The sequence below is a fragment of the Centroberyx affinis genome, unplaced genomic scaffold (assembly GCF_046629955.1).
Source record: "Centroberyx affinis isolate AG114_WGS23_722 - 3 ecotype Tasmania unplaced genomic scaffold, CSIRO-AGI_Caff_v1 ptg000102l_1, whole genome shotgun sequence".
NCBI lineage: Eukaryota > Metazoa > Chordata > Actinopteri > Beryciformes > Berycidae > Centroberyx > Centroberyx affinis.
In genome coordinates this window covers 416155-442258 of record NW_027278804.1, presented here as the reverse complement: position 1 = coordinate 442258, position 26104 = coordinate 416155, and the positions used below count along the sequence as shown (strand labels likewise).

The 26104-nt window shown below is 42.3% G+C and overlaps 1 protein-coding gene across 1 annotated transcript in view; it reads right to left on the bottom strand.

Moving 5' to 3' along the window:
• Window positions 1-3262: 3262 nt before the first annotated feature.
• Window positions 3263-26104, bottom strand: part of LOC139647801 (exostosin-1a-like) — a 49487-nt gene continuing 26645 nt past the window's right edge. Inside the window, exons 2-11 of the mRNA XM_071523774.1 lie at window positions 20042-20135; window positions 15698-15805; window positions 15159-15278; window positions 11473-11605; window positions 10261-10379; window positions 9662-9757; window positions 8400-8489; window positions 8021-8181; window positions 7745-7916; window positions 3263-6867 (exon numbers count right to left, since the gene is read on the bottom strand). Of these exons, the coding sequence (XP_071379875.1) occupies window positions 6682-6867; window positions 7745-7916; window positions 8021-8181; window positions 8400-8489; window positions 9662-9757; window positions 10261-10379; window positions 11473-11605; window positions 15159-15278; window positions 15698-15805; window positions 20042-20135 (1279 nt within the window). The 3' untranslated portion in view covers window positions 3263-6681. The remainder of the gene's footprint in view (window positions 6868-7744; window positions 7917-8020; window positions 8182-8399; window positions 8490-9661; window positions 9758-10260; window positions 10380-11472; window positions 11606-15158; window positions 15279-15697; window positions 15806-20041; window positions 20136-26104) is intronic.

The following is a 26104-nucleotide window of genomic DNA, read 5'->3' as shown; positions in this document are numbered from 1 at the left end:
TGTCCTTTTAAAATCAGCAGGATGTTTACAGTCAAAAATGGCGGAGGAGGAGTCTGGAAGCCTGCTGTGAGTATGGAGTGGCGATAGGGGGCAATGTGGCCCAGTTCCTGACTAATAAATCAATAAATATCATTATGTAAGTTGTGCGACGTGATTTTTCAGCTTTGCTGAAGGAGAGAATGCGTGCTCAGGGAACCTCTGGATGAAGAAAGTAATAATACAAATAGTAATAATAGCCCTAAATTACAACACAAATAATGATAATAAGATGAAACTTGAATGATACCCGTGGGGAAATTGGATAATAATAATAATACATGAGAAATGAAGTCATAAACAGGGCCTGTGGAGGAGGAAACAGAATTAGTGTATAATTATTTTTCCAAAACACTGAGCAAATATACAACTGGGCCATATAAAACTAAAGGAGTAGAAGTAGTGGTAACACTGGTTAAGGGTTCAGTTCCCACTGGGGCTGCCCATGTAAAAAAAATAAAATAAATGTATGCACTCATGGTATTATAAAGCACTGTGGATAAAAACGTCCACCAAATGGCATATGTGCATGTGTAAATTTAAATTTGTCTGCCTACTCTGCTGAAACTGTCCCATCTGGGCCTTAATCTTTTGAAAGCAACAGAGGCCACATAACACCAGTTACAATCTAGGCCTGTTTATACTTTGTGACATCATCAACAAAATAGCCTAAAGCAATCAATCAATCAATCAGGGTAACTTTAAAGACAGCTAAGAGGAAAAACTGCATAGGTTACTTAACATATTTACATATTAACAAAACACACTGACACTACCACAGTCTACTGAACAAATTAGATCCATAAACAACACTATTCTGAAAAGGAGGGCAATGTGCAGGAAGCTGGACTTGTATGCACCATGACTACAAAACCAACCTCCCAGCAGTAAATTAGAAACAGAGATGAGGAGAAACATGCTGGACAGAGATTGAATCATCTGGAATCAAATTGCAAATTGGTATGCAGTAAACTGGATTTGTCTCGCAGACTGCAGCATCTGTTGCAGTGGAACTGCAGCCAGTCAAGCATGTTTATGATTTATCAGCAGCAGGCCCCCGTTTCACTGTATGGGGATGACTGGAGGACAACTGAGCTAATATTCACACATTAAATATAGCAGGGCACTAAACATGAAGTTAGTATGTTTCTTGTTTTCAGTGATGATGTCACACACCACAAGGCTTACTGTGAGATTAGTCAGTTATTGATCTAGGCCAAATTACTGAATGAGAGCACAGTGGGATGGCTCTACTATTGAAAGCTAACAGACATAAGAGAGACAATAATGAATTAAAAGGGCTTTTAATGTGGCCTTAGATGAATATTTCCAACTTGTTGCCTCTATGAATTATGGGTTTAATTAAACCGAACCCTCTTTCGAAAGATATCTTTTGCCTTCTGCAGCACACATGGAGTTGGGTGACACATTTTAACACAATGCTGCATGGCCCTGTTTGGATGGTGACACAGTTTCAGACTCCCATCTGTTAAAAAGATAATTTGATCCAGATTGCTGATCACTGTCTGCTGCTATCATGTGATAGATGGAACTAGACGGCCTCAGAGAATACAGAATGTTACGATGTTTACCTGCATGGGTTTGGCTTTAGATGGGCTGTTCTGTTGATGTACAATTTTGAGTCACAAAGACAAAGCATCTGATCCTCTCTAAGTGTTAAATTAGAGCTTTACTTTTGTTTAACAGATGGGTGAAATAAATCATCTGTAGTGTTTAGGGTTTACTAAAATGTGCTTTAGGCATATGCACACACACACACAGAAGAGATGTGAGACTTATACTAGCTATACATTTTTATCTATGCAAATAGTGAATGAAGATGAATTAGCTTCCTTTAATCCTGTGAAATGAAATGTGTCTGGCTAATATCGCCGTAATCTAATCTTAATGTATTCAATTATGTCGCCATGGGGAGCCTCTTCACCTCTCCTGTGAAATAGCTTCTTTCCTGGAGCTGCTGTGTAAAAACTCAGTAACACTGTCACTGACGGCACAGTCTGCAAACTCTATGAGAGTCACTGTGACTTTTATACTTCACACTCACTGAGTAGGTGGGATCATGAAGAGACGCTTTCCTCCTCTGGTCCACTCAGTGATGGATTTTTTTATATATATGTATAGAAATTGTCAACATGGTTTGGAAATTGATTCATCAAATCATTTTAAATCACATTCAATGAACATCCATGACTAGTTGGAAATTTTTGGTGATTATACCAACACTGCTATAATCACCATGATATATTAAACATTCATTAAAGCTAATTAATGCATTAATTAGCGAATATTTCTGCGTCAACATACTTGTCTTCATATGAGCACCGCATGTTAAAGTATTAAGGAGTTATAGTAGCTTCAAGAAAATCAGTTTTTCCTCATTAACATGCTAATTTATGCAGCAAGGTGCTCCAAAATCGAATCAGATGATCTATATCTCTATAGGGGGAACCTGTGATGTAAGGATGAAGTTTCTTCCATGTAGTTCTTGAGTTATGGAAAGAAAAGTTCCCAGCCACAAACCATCTTGTTTCTTGTGTTTCTGAGTGTTGCCCAGTATGTTGCCCAGTTTGGAAGGAGGGGAAGGGGTGGGATGGGGTGGGATGAGGTGGGGTGGGGGGGCCAGTCTCTACAGTAGCTGTACTGCTCCAGCTGAGTTGGCAGCTCTCGGCCACCATGGGATCATCCCGGATGGATGCTGTTATTTATGCAGCGTGTCTAAACCGATCACCCTGACACAGATTTATGTAAACACAGCAGTTACTTGGCATAGGATAGGCTTGACACGCACAAGGAGGAAGCTAAAGGTATTATTTACTTTGCCTCTCCCCGCAGCAGGCGCCGTGCACAAACCTGACAGGCCAAGTGTGAGAAGCCTGAAAGCGGGTTGGCGGCGGGTCAGAGAGGAAGAGGGATGAAATGTGTATCCAGCCGAGGATGTCTTCCCCTGCTAAGATTTGAAGTGTCGAGTTCAAATAACGGTCAGTCTCTGCAGCCAGTTGTCATATCAGTGTTCCACACTTTGACGACTAGGAGTCTGATTCAAAACCTGTTTGAAAGACGAAGCGCCTATAAAAACCTTTGGGAAACTTAGTTAAATCTTTTTCTGCAAGAAAGAAAAAAGAACAACAATGGGTTTGAGCAATGCCCTATAATTGGTTCAACCAAAAACACCAAAAGACACAGTCAAATTATATCAAATATGTTTTATTTGTCTTTTTTTATAAAACTGTTTTACAAAATGGTGATTTTTCCTCTATCTTTCCATCTTTATCTCTATAAAATTAGGTCTGCAGTTACAGAAGAGAGTGAAGGAAGCAGGCAGAGATTAAGTCAAGGCAGAATCCTGTCTGATAAATACTGTGTGTGTGTGTGTGTATGTGTATGTGTTGAGTGTGTACTTGTATTATATTACTATACTTGTGAGAACCTGGAAGTGAGGACTTTTGGGTCCTCGCAATTATAGTAACACAAGACAGTGTGTGTGTGTGTGTGTGTGTAAGCTTAACAAGACCTTCAAAATGTTCCTACAACAGAAAAGGCAGGAATGTCAGTATCAGATGTGTGGTGATAAGTCTTAGTAGCATTCCAGTGTTAAACAATGTCATCTAGGGAGCCATTATGTGTTACTGGACATTGATAAAGAAAACAAAAAGAACCTACTATAAAATGAAAACAGGGACCTGTTTCTTGCACAAGGCAGATGGGAAAAAAAAACATAAGTGTCTTTCTTCTGAAGGCACATTAATATCATTAATATATCCCCCCCCCACGAAACAACACCAAGGGGGGAGAGAAGAGAAAAAGATAGAGAAAATGTCATCTCTCGCATATTGCACCAGGATCATTTCTGAAATGTGATTCTGTTTTTGCGACCGTACTCCGTTGTCTTGATAGCCCTGTGTTGTTAGTAATACTAGGATTGTTTATTTGTTGTCAAGCTGATGGCACACTACCATGCAGCTCCCTCCTCTGTTCTGTTGTCAGACAGTCTCTCTCTCATACACACTCTCCCACATATAGGTAGGAAATATTACTTTTATCCTAATGAACCGAATAAATATGGGAATGCATAGCGTTCCTCATATCGGGGATGAAAAAGAAAAAAATACTAAAACCGAACCGTAAATGATCTATTGGCACAACTCGGGGTGAAAGGTGCAGGGCAGCTTACCGAAAACAATAACAACGAAAACAAAAGCCAACGCTACCAAAGGAAGAGGCAGAGCAGGAGCGGTTAGATTTCTAGAGAAATGTTGCTGGCTTTATAGGGAAACTTCATCGGCAGTTATGATGAACAAAAACTGGATGATTTCAAAACACAGGTGCACATTCCAGTTCAACCAAATCACAGAAAAACCAGAAAACCTGATATGACATATCAAGGCCGAAGGAAAACGGAGCTTGAATGTTGAGGAGACTTCTCGCTTAGCAAATCATTTCAGTCTTCAGCGCACCATGGCAGCGAATGCACTGATTTGCAGCATGTGAGATATGAGGCTCACATTTGTGTTGAAAACTCTGATGAAGAAAAATGTCATGAAAACAATCTATTAGAAATGTTGAATTAATGGAACATAGTTCTCTTCAAAGTTTTCACATTTTGCTGTTCCAATGCGACCCTTATAACTAAGGACAGTGGAGCCTCGCTCATCTGAATCCCTCAGAGATGAACGGCTGTTAATATCAGATTGAAATTTGGAATTCCACAAATGCCCACTACAGTCTATTTTGAAGTTGAAAGGCTTCTAACTGCATGTAATGACAAAGAAATACCAAAAATGGTGCAAAATCACCTAAAATAGCACCGTTTCCTTGCTGCATACTTCCTTCCTTGTGTCTGTCCAGGTCAGCAGTCAGTTCAGATGTCAGAAGTTCAGATAACTGAGGCTCTACTGTATCACAGATGCCATCTGGTCATATTAGCTCAAACCAAGTGGGCAAAATACAGTACTGTGCTATGCTGCCAATTCTGACTGGTTGTGATGTCACCGTCTCCCACGACATTTTCTTCTGCCCCTGGATGGAAATATTACTAGCCCGTGTCTCACACTTGTCAGCTTGGGCTACTGCCAAAAGCTGCAGTCACTGGCCGAAATTAGAATGGGATCTAATGCATGGAGGTGATAACCGGATATCCCTTGCTAGCCAAGCCCCCCAAAACATCCTGATGATCCCTTCCCTCGGTTCCAAGTAGACTTGTGTTTCAAAACAGACTGTCGGTTGGCTCGACTGACAAGCTCAGCCTCTGTTAAACAAGGCAACTCATATGATCCTCTAGCCTTCCCCCGGATTAGCACGCATTCAAGTACCGGTTCAAGCTTGTCATACACATCCTTTCCAAAAAAGAAAAAAAAAAACAACACATCTGAAGACATGATGCAGGTTTGTTGCTAAAAATGAAAAGTGTGAACGATCGGCGGCTTCATCCACAGAGTTTGCCGAGTTTCTGTGGATAATATCTATCCCAACAAAACAAACTGAGTGGAATCTTGATGTGAGCTGATGCTTTCAGGGGGGATTTATCAGAGCGGCAAATATATGAGTGCTGCTTATCATGGTGCATTCTGGACTGCTTTTGGATAAAAAAAAACAAACAAACATTTCTTTTGTTCAGAACGGCAGATAATGACAGACAAGTTTGCTTGTTCATTTGACACAAAATAGTTTCATCGTACTTCAGTGGGAAAACACAACAGTTAATGCTCATCTGAAGAATTTACCAGAACATCCATAATTTCACCCATTATAAAGAAAATCGCAAATCATGGAGGAAAAAAAACAAATGGGAAGCAGCAAGATCAAGGTGCTCGTTCACACCCAGTCTGTTTCGGGACTCGCAGATCCCGACGCCGTTAGATAAACTTGAGGCACTGTGAATATCAGATCATCGATCCTAACTCAGTTCTGTGGCTGAGGGGGTTTGTCATTCCTCTCTTCACCCGCCCTGCCACTGGGTTTAATTAAGACAGTACAGAGAGAGTAGTGCTGGCCGTTCATTCATTGTATAAAAAAATAGCTAAAACGCATCCAAAATAGTGTTATCCTCTTCATCGTCATAATTATCAATAATATTCTGGCAGCAAAATCTCTCTTGAACCTGTGCATAGTGAACAGAACAGACACTTTTTCAATAGGTGCGAGTTGGGAGCAGTTTACCACTGTTAAAATGTTAAAACAGCAAGCTGCTGTATCCAACTCCGTGACTTTCACCACTTCAGCTATGCCAGAGTCCATCAGTTTATAGTCCTCAGGTCTCTGCTGGTGTGCGGTGGTCATGGCACACACAGTGGGAGCTGTGCGCCTGCAGCAGCCAAATACAGCCTAGTTTATCAAGGTCACACCGGACCCCAACAGCTGACCCCCGCCACTGCACATTAGCGAGAGGGAGGAAAGGAGAAATGGAGGAAGAACGGAGGACGCAGAGACAGCAGACGTGGCGTCCTCCACGTATCTTCTGTCCTACTTTCTTTTCCTCCTTTCCCCCCTGTACCCCGTCCCGTTCACTTCGCTCCGCTCGTCCGCCCGCGCCATCATGGAGAGGCTTCTGCGTTATCTCTCTGCGTTGTCCGCCCCCCTCGCTCGGTGTCCGATTTTTGTCCAGAGAGCGGGGGGGGCTCAGGGGGGTTATAGCCTCTCGATGTCCCTGTACTTCTTCCGCAGTATGGACACCTGATCCTTGAAGAGGACCGGGTCCAGCCTCATCTGGGAGTGGACCAGGGGCATGCTGCCAAACCAGCTGGCGAACTTGTTCATGCAGGTCTGACGCTGGGCGAAGTGGTCCGGGTCGGCCCAGCGAGACGCCCGGGAAGTCTTGGGGGAGGGAGGGATAGGAAAAGAGAGGAAATGATTAGCGGAGTGGGAGGAAAGGGAAGAGAGATGGCGAAGGAGATGGGAATAGAGGGGGGGAAGGGGGCAGAAGACAGAAAGAAGACGGGTGGAGGGAGGTAGAGTGGGAGAGAGAAACAGAGCCAGTGCAAGGAAGAAAGAGACAAAGAAAATGAATAATGCATCGCCAATTATTCTGACCTTTCAGAGCCTATTGTGATTATTCATGAGTTATTTATTGAAGGCGCACTGCAAGAAAACAAATTTCAATTTCGATTTACAAATCACTGATGTTTTCTATTCGCCCCCCCCCCTCCCCCCAGCAGTCAACACTACTGGGCAGAGGTGGTGTGTGTCTAGAAGCCATCGGCCCTTACTACAATCAGGAAAGGCATGGGCCTTATTAGACTCCTCAATTTTGAGTGTCCTTGTGGAAAATAAATTATGTGTGCTTCTAGAGTTCAGAATGAGGAGTTGGTATGTTTAAAAGCGAAGGTACTGGAGGATTTGCAAAAAGAGAAAAATTGGATATTGCTAATTAAGTGTTACATCTAATAAAGTGTTTTTCCTTGACTAGAAGTTAAGACTGTATGGGAGTCGTTTTTGCTCAAAGTTTTGAATAGTTTCCCTACACTTCTCCCAAAATGGGACAGTCTAGCTGTTGAATTTGTTTGAACTTGATATGCTGCATCCTTCAGTAGGTGTTTCACTCACCACATGAACTCAATTCATAGACCCATGTGATTCTGTTAATGTTCCACAGTCACACTATATTTTGATCCAGGTCTTCTCTCTAACACAGCATTCGGCAGCATAAAAAGCTCTAGTGTTTAATTACGCCAAACGCCAACGACAGCCTCACCTGCCCCATCATGGTCTCTTTGTATTGTTTCTTCTGGGTGACCTTAATGGGTGGCAGCTTGGTGACTGAGGACACCAGGAAGTTCATCAGGATGTCCTCGCAGTTTGACATCTGGTCTACCATGGTCTTCAGACTGGCTGGAAGGTAGGTAGTGTACAAGTAGTGGTAGTATCTAGGAGAGGAAGAGATGGGCAGAGAGAGAAGGTCAGGAGTGTGTTGTGTTAATATTGAGTAGAATAGAACAGCAGAGAAGAGAGCAGAATGTCAGCAGAGTACCTGTGGTAGATGGCAGCCCCAGTCAGAACCATGGAGTAGTCGTTGGTCCATTTGGATGTGTAGCCCCAGCGCTCCTTGTTGCTGTCCCAGAAGTGGCTGCGGGCCGGGTAACCAACAATCCGGTCTGGGAAACTCTGCCACACTGTGAAGGCAAAGTCCACCTGGACCAAGATGAGAGAGAACGAGAAAGAGAGAGACGGAGATAGAGAGACAGAAAGAGGGAGGGAAGAGATGAGGGCAAGAAACCAGGAGCAGAAAATAACGGTGTCAAATAAATACATAAGCTACAAATACATACAAAAGCTAACTAATTTGCGCAACATGTACTCTTGATTAACAATAGTCCTAATTGTTTGCCGTAGTTTTCTGGTTGTCTTACCTCTGTGGTGGAGAGCACGGTGTCTTCATCCAGACTGAGTACAGCGTCAGTGGGGATGGTGTCATAGGGCAGGAATCGACTGCTCATCACCTGGGGTGAGATGCAAAACACAGATACTTAACCAAAACATTAGAGGTTGGGAGCTCTCTGCAAAAAGGAGCAAATTATTCTAGCGCTTGTGAAGTACAGCTCCCCAGTGAGCATTACTACCAGTCTCTCTTCATGCCTGTTAGTGTTACAAAGTCATTCCTTCTTGCCAGTTTACAGTATGTTAAAAGCGGAGACAGCCAAGCATTTATGTCAACATAACGAACACCATGACAGGCTTGCAAAAATACACTCTTTTTCACTGAAGATCTAAATATAGGGATGGAAATCTACAAGCAGTGGAGTGTGTTTCCCCTCATTAGCCCCGCAGCCCCCGCCCCTCCGTGTGTATCTATGCAAATAGCTCTGTATAAAAAGTGCTTGTAAGGCTTTCTGCAATTTTAGCAAAATGTGAATACTTATCTAAATGCCTATTCCATTCCAAATATACTGTGTGGGTTTCTATCCCTGACAGCCGTAATCTTGTGAGCCATTTTGAGAGCTCAACATGTGTTCAATTCAGAAATTACTATGCCTCATCGGTACGTGCATCTCTGATGTGTGCATTAGTCACATCCATTAAATATAGGTTTGGCTGCTGTTTCTAGACATTGTGAGACTCTTATCTTGCTCATCCTCTTCAAGACAATAGATTTTGAGTATCCAATACTACATGACTTACTTCTGGGTTGGTTGTGGCCTCCCTAAGAGGATAACTATGTTGTACCACAGCATGATTACACTCAGTCATTCAAAACTGGGAGGGTTGTGGGTTCGCATGAAGACAAAAAAGTTTTATCCACATCCTATTTTTCCTACCAGGAGCCAGGCAAAATTAAACATAGTACATAGTAAATTACAACAGCTGTTGTGACTGGACTCCAATCATTTAAAATGGACCAGAAGCTTAAACATAGCAGCATTTGATGTTGCCAGTTTGGACAGAAAGGAAGAGCAAGAGCCAGAGCTGGATGTGCACTGGGCTAGCAATAGTAGAAAACACCATACACTGTGACCACTTTAACCACTTGGTAAGACACTATGGGTTACTCAATAATACCATTTTGCATCTCCAGTTGAACTAAACTGAAGGCTTCCACGGCAGGATGCAAAACAGCTGTGGTAAAATCGCCTGATGGGAGAAAATGAAATCATTAGTATTCTAAGCCTTTTACCTTGCTCTCCCCCTCTATAACAATGACAGGGACTGAGGTGGCAGGCCAGCGGTGCTTGGCAGGGAGAGGCTTGTCACAGTTCCACAGAACTATCACCTGCACAGAGGGAAAATAAGTAAAGCTTAGCAGTCATTCTGAACACAGTCAATATATGTATAGATCAAAACCCACAATAAAGCCTCATTTCTATTCAGAGCCCTATTTTTTTACTTTACTTATTTGTGTGGAAGCCAAACAACCACATCTTCCTGCTGCAGCAGATCTATTTTCAGAACTGACGCACCACCTACCACTACATGACAGCTACACAACATATATATATATATATATTTATATTAAAAAACAGTGCTGACAACTTCAGGCTAGCCTTACAGTCCTAAATCCACACATAATTAATTCATATTGTCGGTATTTGCAAAATGTCAAAATAGTGGGTAAAGAATTGTCCATGGTAAAGGGGGGGCTTTGCTGAAACGAATGAGAACCACTGCAGCACAGCGTCACGTGGAGACCCAGTTTCATGCTTACGTTACACATCAGACACACTGGCAGCAACAAGGTGACTGCACTAACAGCAGTATTTGAGTGTTCTGAATTACCTGAGCACAGTACTGGGATTTGGCCACAGCCACAAGCAGCTTGATGATTGGCTGGGACTGGGAGACCAATGGGGTCACCACATGAATGATTGCCGTGAACTTGGGGTATGGCTTGATACCTGGAAAACAGCCAGGAAACACCAACAGTGACAATCAGAATCAACAAAATAAATTTGCCAAGTATGTGGGAGACCTGCTGAATCAACTTCACTCACGAAATACATTTAGTACCTGGAATTGCACCTCATTAATTTGTCCAGAAAACACTTAAGGTTTGACAGTATAGTGGCAGAACAGTCTAAGGTACAGTTATGTTCTATAAACTGAGATATTAAAAAGCTAGAATTATTCCAGTAAGCAGGTATTTTTCTATTTTTCTTTAATCAAGGTAGTCTTTTCTTTGGCCAAGACATTTGGATGTGTATATCTGTTTCTAACACCCAGAATATTATGATCAATCAAACATGAAATAGGGAAGATTGACAGAATGACATAGGTGGAACATCAAAATCATACAATATATAAAACTCTATCGAGCGACCATCAGTACAGTTGTGTTACTAGTGTCAGTTCTCTGTACTGCCACAATTTCTATGACAACTGCTTGGTTGGATTTTAAGCCAAAGCATAATTAGAAGACCAATTCTAGTCATGCATAAGAAGCACCTCTTTGATAGCTGTGCGTCTCTTGGTGTGTGCTTGTTTACTTCAAGCTGTGTGCTGCTTGGCGTATAACTGCTCAGGTCTAATTAGGCTTGTTGAAGAAAAGGCGCTAGTCAACAAAGTCCCGATGTCAACAACAAGTCACATATCTGGCCAATTAACCAAGCACACATACAACATGGCAACATGGCAGAACTAATTGGCACGCTTCTCCTTGCCAAATTATGAATAAATAAAGATGAAGTGAATACCTCGTGGCAATGTCACAGTGATTCACGTTAGACTTGCTAGCACTGAAGAGCTGCCACAGACCAGCTGTGCCAGTGTTGTGTCATGAATGAAAATCATAGGTTATCAAACCTTACCACGGAGTGTGTCATTAATGTGTTTTTTTATAAGCATTCACTTCTGACATGGAAAAACGGTTCAGTTGTATGTGTGTGCATGAGAGCGTAGGATTCTATGTGTGTGTGTGTATACGTGCAAGTGCATACATATTAGTCTGTGTGTGTGTGTGTGTGTGTGTGTGTGTGTGCAGAATCCACTGACCCAGCTTGGCGTAGTAGAAGGGGAAGTCTCCCAGGTATGTGGAGTACTGAGGCAGGGTGAACAGACCTCCAGGCAGACTGTTCCACATGAGGTTACTCCTTGAGGTGTGCTGCAGTACCCGGTCCTGGATGATCTGCACAGAGAGGAGAGGAGAGGAGAGGAGAGGAGAGGATTCATTTTCTGTCAGGAGTAGTGTTTTCTGTAAAGTGGTAAAAAAAAATCGATTTCAAACAGTAAGTACCAATCAATTGCTCTCAGCACACCTTGTTCCAATGTAATTCAATTGAACAAAGGGATCACAGACTGCCTAGATGCTTTTGGGAAACCAGAGCCCAGATTATGATATCTCATTGCGCTACACTTACTGCAATGGGATATCAGAATGTCAGATGTCAGCAGTTGTTCTGTTTTCCAAAAGCAGCTTTGCACTGAAATTCTCTATATCAATTCTCTTATAATTAAACAAAGATGATTTCTACAATTGCGACAATGTGCTATTATGCTTTTGGGAAACCCAGCACAGACAAAGGATCCTCTGACACATCTCAAATTGACAAATTAAACAATGAGAGTCACTTTAAGTAAACAAGTGCAGTGCAGGCTACGAATGACTGGGTGTAATGAGATTTGCATTAAGCTGACAGGTCCCCAGTGTGTTCTCATATAAGATAACTTCAAGGGCAGCAAATTGACTTCGCAATTCAATTCACGTCACTTACATTTTGAATTTTAGCCTGTTATTTTATGTTAACGATGCTAACATGACGTTTTGGTAAGTAGAATGTGCAAACATTTACACTTTTTACCAAATTGTGAAAAGGAGACAAAAATCACACATGAAAATTTACAATGCCAATGGCCTGTGGCTATGGTAGGTGTTAGGTGTTAGGTGTTGTGTATTCAAATCCCTGAGAGTCTTATCGTGCGAGGCAAGTCTGCATCCAATCTGAGGCAAATACTATGGCTGCTTACAAGCTTTATGAGCTGAAAAACAAGACTCCTAACAAAGTCTGTTAACCTAAATTCAAAACCATTAGCTTTTATTTTGGTTGGCCGTGAATGTACGTGCGTCCGTGTAAAGGAAAATAACTTCAGACCCCAGGATTAACCACGAATGACGGAACAACTCTTGTTGGCTATGAAAAGGCAGCAGAAAACCTTTGTCAAATGTAGGAAAGCTGAAATGGAAGCAAGCCAGAGACATTGCATACACTGATCTATCAAGCAAAGAAGACGTATCTACAAGTGGTGGGACTACAGCAGCAGTGACTCAGCCGGACAGTATAGCAGAGGAGTTAATCAAGGATTTTTTTTGGCCCACACCACCCACAGTTTTCCCTTAAGACTGTCAGTGTAGGTGATGACAGCTGAAACAGATGAAGCAAGATCTCTTGAGGTTGAACTCCAAGAAGAAAACCAGCAGCCCAACTGGTTGTTGAAGTTTTTTTTTGATGACCTTGCCTCAGTACACACCAAGTTAACAGCTTCTACTCACTAGTTTCGATGCCAGTTGCTTGGTAGACTGTAAACATCTGTCCTGATCCATCAGTCTGACTGCCTTAGATGAATTCACAAACTAGTATACATAAGCTGTGTGATCTTGAAAATTACATCTAAATGGAAAGGGAATTAAGGGAACTAGAGGAACAAGACAGAGTGAGCAACATGCTTCTTAGAAATAAGTCAGAAGAATAGGTGGATTTAAAAAAGTGCTCCACTAGATAGGTATGGACAGAAACTTGGGTTTCCACTTGGACAAACAATTTGATGGTGAAAAATCCCCCAAAGCAGCTGCACTTGGGCTCCCTACTGCAGACCTGGTTGACCTGTATAACCTGCTGATAGGTGCTATTGTGCTATTGATGGGCTTCAGGAAGAAACAGCAGGCAGCCAAGGATAGAGTTAAAAAAAAGAAAAAGGGAACAGAAAATAACCAGAAATCACAATGGCACATTTGTTGTAGCTCCATGAACTGCAGTCACTGCATGAGCAGGCCGCTGTTTGACTCATCAGAGACATGATGACTCACCAGACTGAGCACGACTTTTCCCTCCAAACAAGGGAGGAAGGATTGACCGGCTGCTTCGGAAGCAGAATGAACAGTCACTGATAAATCAAGGATCTAACTAATCAGTTAAGCAATGCCACCATACTCATGAGCATCAGACGCCTTAACAACGTGTAACCTAATTGTTTTCATTTTAATTGTTCCATTATCTGTTTTTCTGTGATGTACATTCTGCATAATTAAATCACTGTATTGCAGTAACTCAGAATGGAAATGAACACTGACTGCAAATCAATTTTTGTGTAAACCAGGATTAAGTTAGCCCTAGTCGTTTCATAAGTCTGACCTAAATTTACACAGTAAGTAAGTAATAACAATAGTTAGTGTTGTCATAAAGCATCACTAGCTATAGGGTAGCTACAGAGTAAAGTCAGCCCTAAGCATGGATTTCAAGATATTGGGAGAAAAAACCTTGGGATTGTAACTTTACTTTGCCCACAGTGAGATATCTAGAATTCCTTGCTAATGGTTGCTCGCTAATGACGTAAAGTTGAAGCCAAAACACTAATCTCTAATCAGTCTTCTACTCTTCGTTCTCTTAGAACAAGGTTAAGATATTGAGAGAGTAAACAGATCGAAGATCAGCTCCTTGGGGGTGTAACTTTACCCTGTTGAGAGCGAAACCCCAGCCCTGCCTTCCGGCGCCCTGACTTCCTCTTTCCTGGGACCAGCCTATGTAACACTATCTAGGGATAGGGACTAATGGTGTGAACTGTAGTCAGTAGCACTAAATGTAATAATGCTTAAGAGTAGCCCGATTGAAAATCAGCAATACTTTTACTACAGGCTGCAGAAAATGTACTTCATACTTCGTCCGTATTAATGGCCTTTCCATTATCTGCCTGTGAAATTACATTCAAACATTCAACCGACAAAATGAACACCAGCTACCAGCAAAATGATGGTATATTTTAGCTGTGGCTGGTAAGTTTATCCACTCCGCCTGCCACTCTGGTAGGCAACCAGCCATAATTTGGAGGTTGTATGCTATCCTAAAAATCAATGTAAAATAGTGAACGTGGCTGGTGAATTTTGGGATGCACCTATGCCCATCCAACTTCTTGGCATGAGATGGAATACAGTGAAGAATCCGGCTTGCCAAGAATTACAGCTAACCTTACACATCCTCTCTCTTTCTCTGCCCCCCCCCCTTATCTTTTTGTTTCTCCCTCTACATCGCTCCCCTCTCTCATCTTCGCCTGTGTGTAACTTTAGCCGAAGAGCAATATGATAGGCTGGTACTCACCGCGCAGAATACAGATAAATGGACTCTGACAGGAACAAACCGCTGACATGATTGATAGCCAAGCCACAGCAAAAGAAAAAAAAAAAATGACAGCCCCACAAACATTACAGCGGTGTTTAACACTTTATAGCTTCCCTCTCAGTTTTCAATCTAGTCTGCTGTGGTTTCATTGCGGTTATCACGACAACAACTACAGAGTCTGCACTTGTATGCTAGTCAGTACAAAGACGATGGAGTGATTTCAAAGGAATGAAGTCATAAATTATTGGATTTATGTCATGTGTGCATATTTATGCTTATGTGGGTGTCTGCATGTATGCATACTTGAATGTGTGTGTGTGTGTGTGTGTGTGTGTCTGTGTTTGTCTGTACCTCCAGTGTGGTTAGTACTATCCTCTCCACAGAGTTGAAGTAGGCGTCCCAGAGGAGCTGGGTCTGCTGTCTGAGGGACAGGATCTTATCCTGGTGGATGGAGCGCACTGTGGAGGGGATCTGGGACAGAGGTGAACAAGAGTTCATATATTTACCCCAGATAGAACAGAAACAGAAATAGAAACACGTATTCTTGTAGAATTACCCTGGATACTGTCATTTTATCCACAAAGTCGGTCTGCCATTCACTGTCCATCGAACGACTGCAAGATTTGTCTCTTAACGACAGCATCAAGCCAGTCTTGGCTGTCATATCTCTAGCTTTAGGAGACAGTTGTCCATGTTCACAAAGACTGAACTATCTAGTGAGGCCATAGGGATTACACAGGTTAACTGCATTTTAGTTTGGATGTTTCCTTTAAGTCTTCTGTCTTGAAATATAAGGCAATGTAGCAAAGTTGTCCACAATATCATATATGTGAACACTGTCTGTACATTCTGCAAACAAATCCAACTCCAGGTTTGTATGAAATTCCTACCTGCAGTAGCAGCCTTTCATCCCCAATCACAGCTGCAGTATTCCAGTTGATGATCTCCGAGAAGGGCAACTCCCAGCCATTACTCAGCATCACTGGTACACATGCTGCCTGTAAGAGGGACGCACACACACACACACACACAGAGGCACACACAAGGACAAAGACACACACACAAACGCACATAAACAAATACAAAAATACACAAATGACGGTTGGTTAATGAAGAGACAAAGCATTTAAGGAAGTCTCCTCTGTGGTATCAGCGAGGCTAAAGACAGTCAATAATACTAATTACAGACAGCTACAAGAAATAATTAAATGTGTTAAATCAGTGGCGTGGAGCCCCTGGATAAGAGCACCATCTGTTTGCCGGTGCATCCCCTGTGACCTTCATCTTCAAGCATTTTTTTTTTTAAAGTAAACAAGCAGGCGTCACTCACGCAGTATAATTTGTTTTTCATACAGGCAATAAAATGAGGACAGACTGAAAAGAGAAACATTAAAACATGTGACTGAATGGGTTATGCTGGCAAACTCATGCTGTCCCTGTATAAGGACCTTTTCCCAAGTAATCAAATCAGGCCATTCAACCAATAGGGGTAAGCCCATCCTCCAACATATTTCCATTAACTAAAGAACTACTGCAGTACGCTGATGACTAACTGTCACACTGACTAGGCTGTGCAGCTTCATAAAAATGATTTCTTTTTCATTATTTTCAGTGGAGAGAAGGATGCACTTGAAAACACACTTGAACACTGAACCAGTGCATCTGACAGATTAACAAAAATGCATCCAGGTGTGTATCCATGCTCGTGTGTGTGTGCATGTGCTTGTGAATCTATTTGGTCACTTGTGTGTATACCCTAACGTACGCGCTTGTGCTTGAGGCTCAGGTGTGTGTGTGTGTGTGTGTGTGTGTAGGCGTGCATGCACATCAAGTAGTGTGGCTGGCCACAGTCCTCTCTGTCAGGGTGTCCTGCCTGCAGTGACTGGCCCTAATCTGTTAAGCTGGGTACCATTCACTGATTGGCCTGGGTACACATGCGCACACTCACGCACTCACGCAAACTCTCACACACACACAAACACTCTCCTGCATCGTAGCGTTGCAGCAGTTCTGGTCTAATCTCCTCAGTGTCATTAGCTAAGGCAGCAATCTGCTGAAACCCTGCCATGCCTTCACTGCCGATCTGCTCACACAGAGCAATCAAGTCTACCACAGGCTCCTAGAGCTCACTACTCTGTCAACTCACCACATTACACACACACACGGTACACACTTGTGCAAATGCTCACTAATAACACTCATTGCTGTGAACTCCCCACATTTCACAAACACAAGTGTATAACCAAGAGTCTTGATGTGACTCTAGCCTACTGACTGTCACGCGAGACCTGCATTGCACAACCCGATCCTGCAGGTTTGCGCTCTACAACATCTGTCAAATCAGCCGACCCCGCCTCACCAGGGACTCGGCCCAGCTCTCTGATCAAGCATTAGTCATCTCCCGTCCGGACTACTGCAACTCTCCCCAGCCGGCCTCCTGAAACATTCCCTCCAGCCCCTGCGACTCATGCAGAACACTGCAGCCCGCCTCGTCTTCGACTTCCCTAAACTCTCCCATGCCATGTTCGTATCGAATTCAAAGCCCTGGTTCTCCTGCATAAGGCCGTGTCCATGGATCCCTGCACGGCTCTCCCTTCCCTGTGCCGACCTGGTCATCGCTCCACCTGGTCTCGCCTTTTCTTCTCACCCCTGCTCCCCAATGATGCAGCAATCTTCCCATTCCAGTCAGAACAGAGTCACTCCCCATCTTCCATCGCAGACTGAAAACTCTTTAAGGAGAACCTCCTGGCTGCCCTGGGAAACACTGAATGATTCCCCTCTCTACTCGCTCTAAAAAATATCTCTTCCATCTCTCTCCTCAACTCTTACTCGGTTTCTTCTCCTAGCACGCTTACACACTCATTCTATGGTCACGCTAAATGCCATAACATTTGCACTCTTTGATTGTGGTTGCTTGTAATTTTTGGTGACAGAATTTTAAACTTATTCTACTGTTGCACTCATATATGCATTTACTAAAATAAAACATAACTGCAAGCATGACGTACATGATGATACACACTCACACGTACACACTCACACAGCTGCCCAGACTGTGTGAAGGCCGAAAGGCATTGTTAACACTGATGCTAACTGACAGTGCCTAAATGCAGTTTAAGTGAGTCACTGAGTGTCCTGCAAGTTGGATGACAGGTTCTTCATAAACACAACACACACAAGTCCTATGGTGATTTGGACTTAGGCAAACTCTGGATCAGCTGATCTTTGAATTGTACATTTATCTGCATAATGGCACATATGACAGTGTTTCTAGGCTATATGTGGCACTCGTGATGCTGTCAACACCTAAAAGAAGTAGGCTATTTTGATGATTTAATATTCTATTCCTTTGGGTTTTCAATGACAAGCGGGACTGCAATTCCTAGCACTTCCACTCAGCCTAATACTTTGGGGGACATGACTTGTCTGAGCAAACACTGAATCAAGGTATGGCCTGATTAACAGTCCAAGGGCAACAAGTTTCTCCATTTTGCAAATGATGATCTAGGATTATTGATCAAATGCCAGGATCACATTAATTTAATTAGCAGGTATATTGTGAGAATCCCCATTCATAGTATTCTCATGATGTGTTTTCCTTTCAATATGAGAGAGAGAGAGAGAGAGAGATTATATTTATCAGTTGATATATTAATGACACTGAATCAAATGTAAAATATACTCACATGGAATTTATTATTCTAAAATCTTACTGCAGACCTCCACTGTCACCTACCGTGCCCTAAACTCTCATTAATCAACACAGTCAATTTTTGAACAAACTGAACAAATTAAATGAAATGTAATTTAAAAAAAAATATTCTCACATAATTTTTAGAATACAATTAATTTTGGTGAATAGTGACAGAACTCATTTTTATGAAGCCACTTTAAATAATTTTTCAAAAGTGTTCTCCCAAGATGAAACTGCCGACACCACAAAAGCACTCCAAGCAAATAAAGCTCCTGTGAACCGCACGCACATTCACCAAACAGATTATTTATAAAAACTATAATTGGCACTAATTAATTAACCAATAATTCAGTCAACATGATCATTTTTTTAAGCACTGGCGTGACTGCACTTGATCAATCCTTCACATCCCAGCATGTGTATGAGCATGATCCAAACCATGAGGGGGGAGGCGAGGGAGAGAAGAGAAGAGAAGAGAAGAGAAGAGAAGAGAAGAGAAGAGAAGAGAAGAGAAGAGAAGAGAAGAGAAGCGAAGAGAAGAGAAGAGAAGAGAATGACCACAAAAAATGATGGATGGAGAGAGACAAGAAAAGAGGAGGCAGGAGGGTGGAGAAAGAGGGACAAAACTGAAAGAAATGGAAAAAGGAGAATAGAGGAATGGAGAAAAAGAGAAGAAGACTGAGGGTGACAAGAGGGAAAAGATGGCAGAGGCAGCAGGGAAGACACTGAGTCAGAGGCAGCTGTATTAACACTGGCTGCACAATTACAAAATGACTGGCGGGGGCTGAGAGAGCTACTCAGAGTAACTCAGTCCATCACTTTTTCCATTCTCCAACACTGATTAATGGCCCTATTGTTTGGTGACCACAGCCTTTGGGTTGACACACTACAACATTTCTTGGACTAGCTCAGCTTGATTTAAGTTCGTTTGCCATCCTAGGTTTCCAAAACCCACCTTATTGTATTCTAAAGATGTTGGTGCTTTGGACTTATGAAGACTAACGAAAGGGTACTCTCAACAGAATCTTAAGGATTTTTTTGGGGCATTTAGTCAAAATCTTGCAGTAATTCCATCCTTAAAAATATCTATGACACTGAATCAGCACAGACACCACATAGCCGTAATGTCACAATTTGATTTTGGCCAAATAAAGTACTGAAGTTGCAAAAGCCCTATACCTTAATTCCATTCTAATTTCAGGAAACAGAAGCAGAAACGCCTCTTAATTATAAAAATAGCACAATTTTTGGCTGCTTTATTTGATAGTTGACAGTAGAGAGTGACAGGAAATATTGGAGAGGGAGAGATGGATGACATGTAACAAATGTCACAGGCTGGATTTAAACCCAGGACGTTGCGGTTATGTGATACGCACCATAGCCAACTGAGCCACCATCACGCCCCTAATTAATTCAGATTTAATAACCATTAGGCCTATCAATTAGAACGCAGGAGACCATTGAATAATGAACATCATTCTGAGTGTGTATATGTGTGCTTGTGCATGTGTGTGCATGAGCGTCCATGTGAGTCACTGACCTGCAAGGCCTCCAAGAAGCGGAAGGAGCCCAGCCGTCGTCCTCGGGGCACCAGACAGAATGTGGAGTTGTACAGCATCTCTCTATAGTCGTACCTACAGGATGACAGCAGAGGAGAGGACAGGACATTAGAAACAGACTGTCCACGACATTCATTACACAACTCAACACAGCGTGGAGCTGCACATCACACATCCATGTCATTGCTTTGAGGCCAAGGCTCTTTGTAGTCATATTTACAGGAAAACAACAGAAGGCAACTGAGGATGTCAGGAGTCACACAACAGATAATCAACGGTCCAACTGTGTGTGGGTTTGGTTTAGCTTGCTATTACTACTATTGCTGCAGAGGAGACAAAACATAAACAAGACCAGAAACAAAGAAATTATGAAAATGGGGGTTGACAGAGAGAGGGGTTTTCATGCTCGCAAATTGATCTGAAATTTGTTGCAACAATATTCACAACATCCAAACAATCAATAGCACAAACAAATAGGAGGAGTCGATAAATACTCTGCAACATACATTACCAACAATCAATAAAAACACAGAGAGCCTGCTTTTCAAAGTGCTAATGTAACCATGACACTAGGCATGCGAAAAGTCATTAGTGAACACTGTGGTTGCCACTGGCTGTCTTTGTTGCGGAGCAGAAACTCAAGAATGGAGCGTAAAAGAGCCAGAAGTCGTGACTGGAATTGAGTTTGTTCACAACACTGAAATATGCTTAGCCTGCACACAGCAAATGCCAGGCCGAGGCTTATTCAAAACGGCCTCAGTGTAGCAGAGGCCAAAACAGAGGAGTCACCTTTTTTAACAATGGCATACCTGGAAAGCACAGCTGCTTTCGGGGAAAATCATGGACCTTGATCTTGACTGCTCCCCCTTCCCCTCTTTCTCCCCACCCAACTTTAAACCCCTTGCCCTCTCACCTGCACATCTCAACATCTCTCCTTTCTTCCTCGCTCCCTCCCACCATCCCTCCACCACCATCCTCCAATCTAAGCCTCAGTCAGCACTTGCTTGGATTAAGGAGCTGCTTGGAATTCCTTCGGTGTCAATATTGTGTGCGTGTGTGTGTGTGTGAGTGAGAGAGAGAGAGTGTGTGCATGTGTGTGTTGCCTGATCATGCATAAAACTGGGTTTGTAAGCCTCAGTATTGCTAGTGTGCATAGTTTATTTATGAGTGTATGCTTTATACACTAGTGTGCATGCAAATCTGTGCGTGTATGCAAAAGAACGTGTGGGTGTATTCGCATGAGAATGCAAATATTACAAAGATGTACAGATGAGTGAAAATGTGTATACACACATCATGTGTGCCTGGGGCTACTTTCATACCATCTCAGTGTGTGTGTGTGTGTGTGTGTGTGTGTGTGTGTGTGTGTGTGTGTGTGTGTGTGTGTGTGTGTGTGTGTATATAGGCATTATATGCCTGAGGCTTCTCTCCTGTTTGTCTGTCTGATAGTATACTGTATCCCCATGGAGCTTCAGCACTGAGGCAGCCTTACATTCCTCTACCCCAGCAGCCTAACCTGATCCACCTCACCTATACGGGTCACCGCACAGCCAAGACGGATATCAGCTTCATGACATGCGCATGGAGTAATGGGAGTGCACAGCCACATGCATGTATGCCCCCCTCAATGGCATCACAATATAAAGTATAACATTTTGCCTTGCTGTGCCTTGTGGGCATCAATCTGAACTGTGTTGCCTTTTTGCTCATAATTAAGAAGTATAATTTACATCATCAATCAGATAAAAGGGGAATTACCAGTGTGGTGTCTGAACGATATGGAGTCACCGGTGTCATTCTAATTAGTGAGTCATTACTAGGCGCTGGAGCATGAGCAAGACATATCATCTTAACACCAAGATTTGCAAGAATGTAAATCATGGTACGGCAGCAGCTAAAAATCTTTGGGTCCCACAAAATAAGGCTTTACATGAAACAACCAAGAGAAAAAGAGTCACAGAAAAGTAAATGCTATGTAGCTGAAGAAGCTCTTCATTTATTTATCCAGCATAATGCAAAAGGTAGGGAGTGAATAATTCTTTGCAGTACTAGCCAAGGTAATAAGCTGCATCCCTCCTGTTTATCACATGGATTCTTTCATACAAAATGTGGATTCATGTCAAGAATCCCTGCTTAAGACTGTTTGGTGGTTAAGATATGTAGATTGTTGTGCTACTGAGCATGGTAAGCAGTCGGCTCAGTGGATAGAGATAATTCCCAGGTCATATATTGCAAAAGCAGGGATCTGCATGAGCTTAGAGGCATAAATTATTTTTGAGACCTCATACAAGTTAAATGAGATTCAACAGTAATAGCAAATGCTAAAAAGCATCAGTGGAACTATAGAGTGAGACCTATAGACTTAATCCTTAATCTAAAACCAAAGCTATTATAACCAACATCTGAACTCTGTCTATACCGCATATTTCCATGTTGCACTGGTGAGATCTGTTGCCTTTTTGTTTTAGTTGTATAGCTTTAATCAGTGCTTGCCAGATGTCACAGCAGAGGACTTCTCAATTCATCTGTTAACAATTTGTTTCATCCATACATACTTTCGTTCTGCAAGGACCAGAAGACGCTAAGATAGCTGGATAACAAGTTCTCAATGGCTTCTCGATAATAATGTCCAAACTAATAGTGTAGCAGGTCCTATCTGGAGATTCCCACTTCAAGACTAAATAGCAAACCCATTTACGATTGAGAGTCACTACAGCAATTTTAGAGCGGATTAATGGCAACAAAGAGCATAAGAGCTGCAGCTAAGCTTGATATCGTTTATAGTCTTGCACTATAATGTACACATAGCGATCCATTATCAACGCAGTATATAGTAGTTGGTTTAGGCTATCCGTAATGTTATGAAAGTACTATAGGCTCCGAGGATCATAGTGGTAGCATCACTAATGTTCTCCCTTCTCCCATCAGTGCATCCATTATGAAATCATGATGTGATTCATGTGTATGACTCCATCTCGGATATGAGAGGCTATCATTAAACACAACAGCCAAATAATCCAGCCAGAGGCGTGTAATAACTCTGACCATTTTGCAGGCCCATAAAAACCAAAAGTATAGGTCCATATCTGGGCCTGGCTGGGTGTAAATGCCCCATCCATCACAGGTCCTGTCAGTGGAAACTGAGAAAAGACCAGATGTTCCTCTCCCTGCATACCTCCGCGCTCCCCTTCTCTTCCAGATGGCTGCCTGTGGGGAGGAGCAGTCTCACAGTAGGCCACTGCATGTCAGTGAGAAGTTAGCGATGAGCGTTCCAAAAACTTCTTCAGGAGGTAACCCCTGCCTGTATTTTCGGTGATATCTTCACCGAATTTTCAAGTACACATACATGGGGTTGCTCAGCAGATTGGTGTCATGGTAGGATAGATGTCGGTGAGCAGTTAGTCGTAGCCTGTATCTTCCCAAACCCTCAGCAAATAACTCTGTAGACACGATATGAGGTAAATCCTGCCTTGTCCCATATTTTCAGTGCTGCAACATCCAGATGGCTGCTGATGAGCAGAGCAGTCTCACAGTAGCAGATTGGTTGTCAGTGAATTGTCACAGTGTCAAAGTAATGGCGCATTGAGCTTAGGTTTGTCTTTTTTGTCTCCCGGTATCATTATTTTATCATGGTTTAAAATGTTGTAATGAAGCTGCCAGTGAGAATTCCTTTCAATGAGCGTAAATGAGCAGCCTAAAGTTAACTCACTGTGCCAAACTTTTGACAACTTAAAGTACTGGCTTACTTAGCCAGTTTGCGCCAGAACGCTCACCATACATCAGCTATCTCAGTGGAGAGTAGAGGACTGAAAAAGCCAATTAGGATGATTAGGTGGCCATGATGGAAGGAAGGCCTGGTATTTTTCCAGGGCACCGGGGTTACACCCCTACTCTTGCGATGAGTGCCGATGGGATCTTTATTGACCACAGAGTCAGGACCTTGGTTTAACGTCTCATCCGAAGGACGGTGCTCACTCACAGGACAGAGTCCCTGTCTCTGCCCTGGGGCATTGGGGATATTATTCATTCATGAGACCAGAGGAAAGAGCAACTCCTCCTTGTCCAACACCACTACCAGCACCAGGTGTTCTCCCATCCAAGGACTAACTACAGCCAGACCTGCTTAGCTTCCCAGACAAACTAGTGATGTGATGCAGGAGCTATGGTGCTATAAGATACACGTGAGGGTTCCATGGCATTATTGGCACCCGAAATAACACAAGGCATAATTACATTAGGTCCTGTGTAGTGGTAAATGGAATAATAGCAAACAACTGCTGCAGAGCAGAGGTCTAGATAAACTGCACACTGGGCCATGTGTTGGTAGACATATGTTCATATGTGGAGACTACTCAGCACACATGACGACAACAGCTGTCATCTCTGGGCCTTAATATTGTTTGAAAATTTTCCATTCAAGTTCACGGGCAGAGAGAGATGGACTGAGTCATTCCCAACAATAAACCAGGCTGTATGCTTTTCATTCAATCTAATGGAGGGACATGCTGGTTCAGGAGAATATAAAGATTGAGCCAACACATTTAAGAACAGCTGCCTGAAAACACAAGTCTCAATTATCAGACTAGTCATTATTATTTTCAAACTATAAATTACAAATGGGGTAATAATCAGAGGGAGTAAAAGCTCCTCCAGGCAAAGAGTAGTCATGCAAATCTACAGTGTTTCTCCGTCTCAGTGAGCTCAGTTCAGACTGTTGTTCAAAAACAGTCTAGTTAGGCTGTGTTGATAATCTCTGTGTCACTCAGCATAGTCTGTATGATTCACCAAAAGAGAAGTGGCTGTCTTAATGAGCATATATCAAAGCTACAGGAAGAACATGGAGGAAAAGGAGTAATATCTAGCATGATACCTATTTCTACTTTGATAAATTTTAGCCTGATTATCTTAAGAACCAATCAACAAATTGAGATCAAGTACATAGCCTAGTCGTATTGCGGGACAGTGTAGCCTACTGCACAGCAGAGTACAAACTACGAAGACTGAATCCCAGTATAAAGAGCAACACTTTCTGCCAATGACCGGGTGAGATACAGACAGAATGCATGCGGTGGACACTGACACATTCACAAGGGACTTAACCTCAACCAACTGTTCAATTAGAGCAGCCACACTGTTGACACTTCCTGACCATGCAGTCACTTTTGGTTAGGAACGACCATCATTCAGAAATGTGAGTCATTTCATTTGACTTCTCCACAAACATATAGGCCTAAAGTTTTTTTTTATAATCATGTGACATGTTCTACGCATAGAAGAATATTCATTAATTGCAACATTCAACAAATTTTTCGTGAAAGTGCAATTAGAAAGGTCAAGTAATTCTACAGTTGACTAGGAATTATACTGTTATTATAAAAATAGTTTTCTCTGGAAATACAGTACTAGGACTGAAGTGGGAAGACAGAAGGGAAATGTGGCAAAAAAACTTATTTCAAAGAAGCTATTCTGCACTATTGTAACTGCTCAGTGAACTGTGCAGGTTAGTCCCAAAAATCCCAACAAGAACAAGTGTCCATGGGATTAAGGTTTAGGCTCTGAAATGTTTCTGAATCTTGTTGCTTGAGCAAATCTTATCTCATTAACTCCTTTTATTCACACCTAAGTACAGAGTTTAAAGAGATGGCTAAATTAACCATGTCTATGATGTAGCCTTTTTATCGCTTCAAGGAATACTTCACCCCCAAAGGAAGGTTCTGTCATTATTTACTCATCCCCGTGTCAGTCAAAACTTTATTTTGTTTGTAATTGAAGTTTGTGGGACCATCAAACATACAGCAAGTTAGCACCCGTAGCTCCATCTCTGCCTTCCCAATGAACTATTGAAGCTCGTCTTTCTACAGCTCCAAAAAAGCCACATAAAATATTATTCATATTTCTCCAAAGAGCTTGGGCAGCATAATCCAAGTGTTCTGTAGCCAAATGATTGCATCATGGGCCCAGAAATCCAGTATTTTTTATGGATTATTTTTATGGTATTTCTACTGGAAGAGTACAGTAGAGAGAGTCAGGAAGGAGGGGAGAGG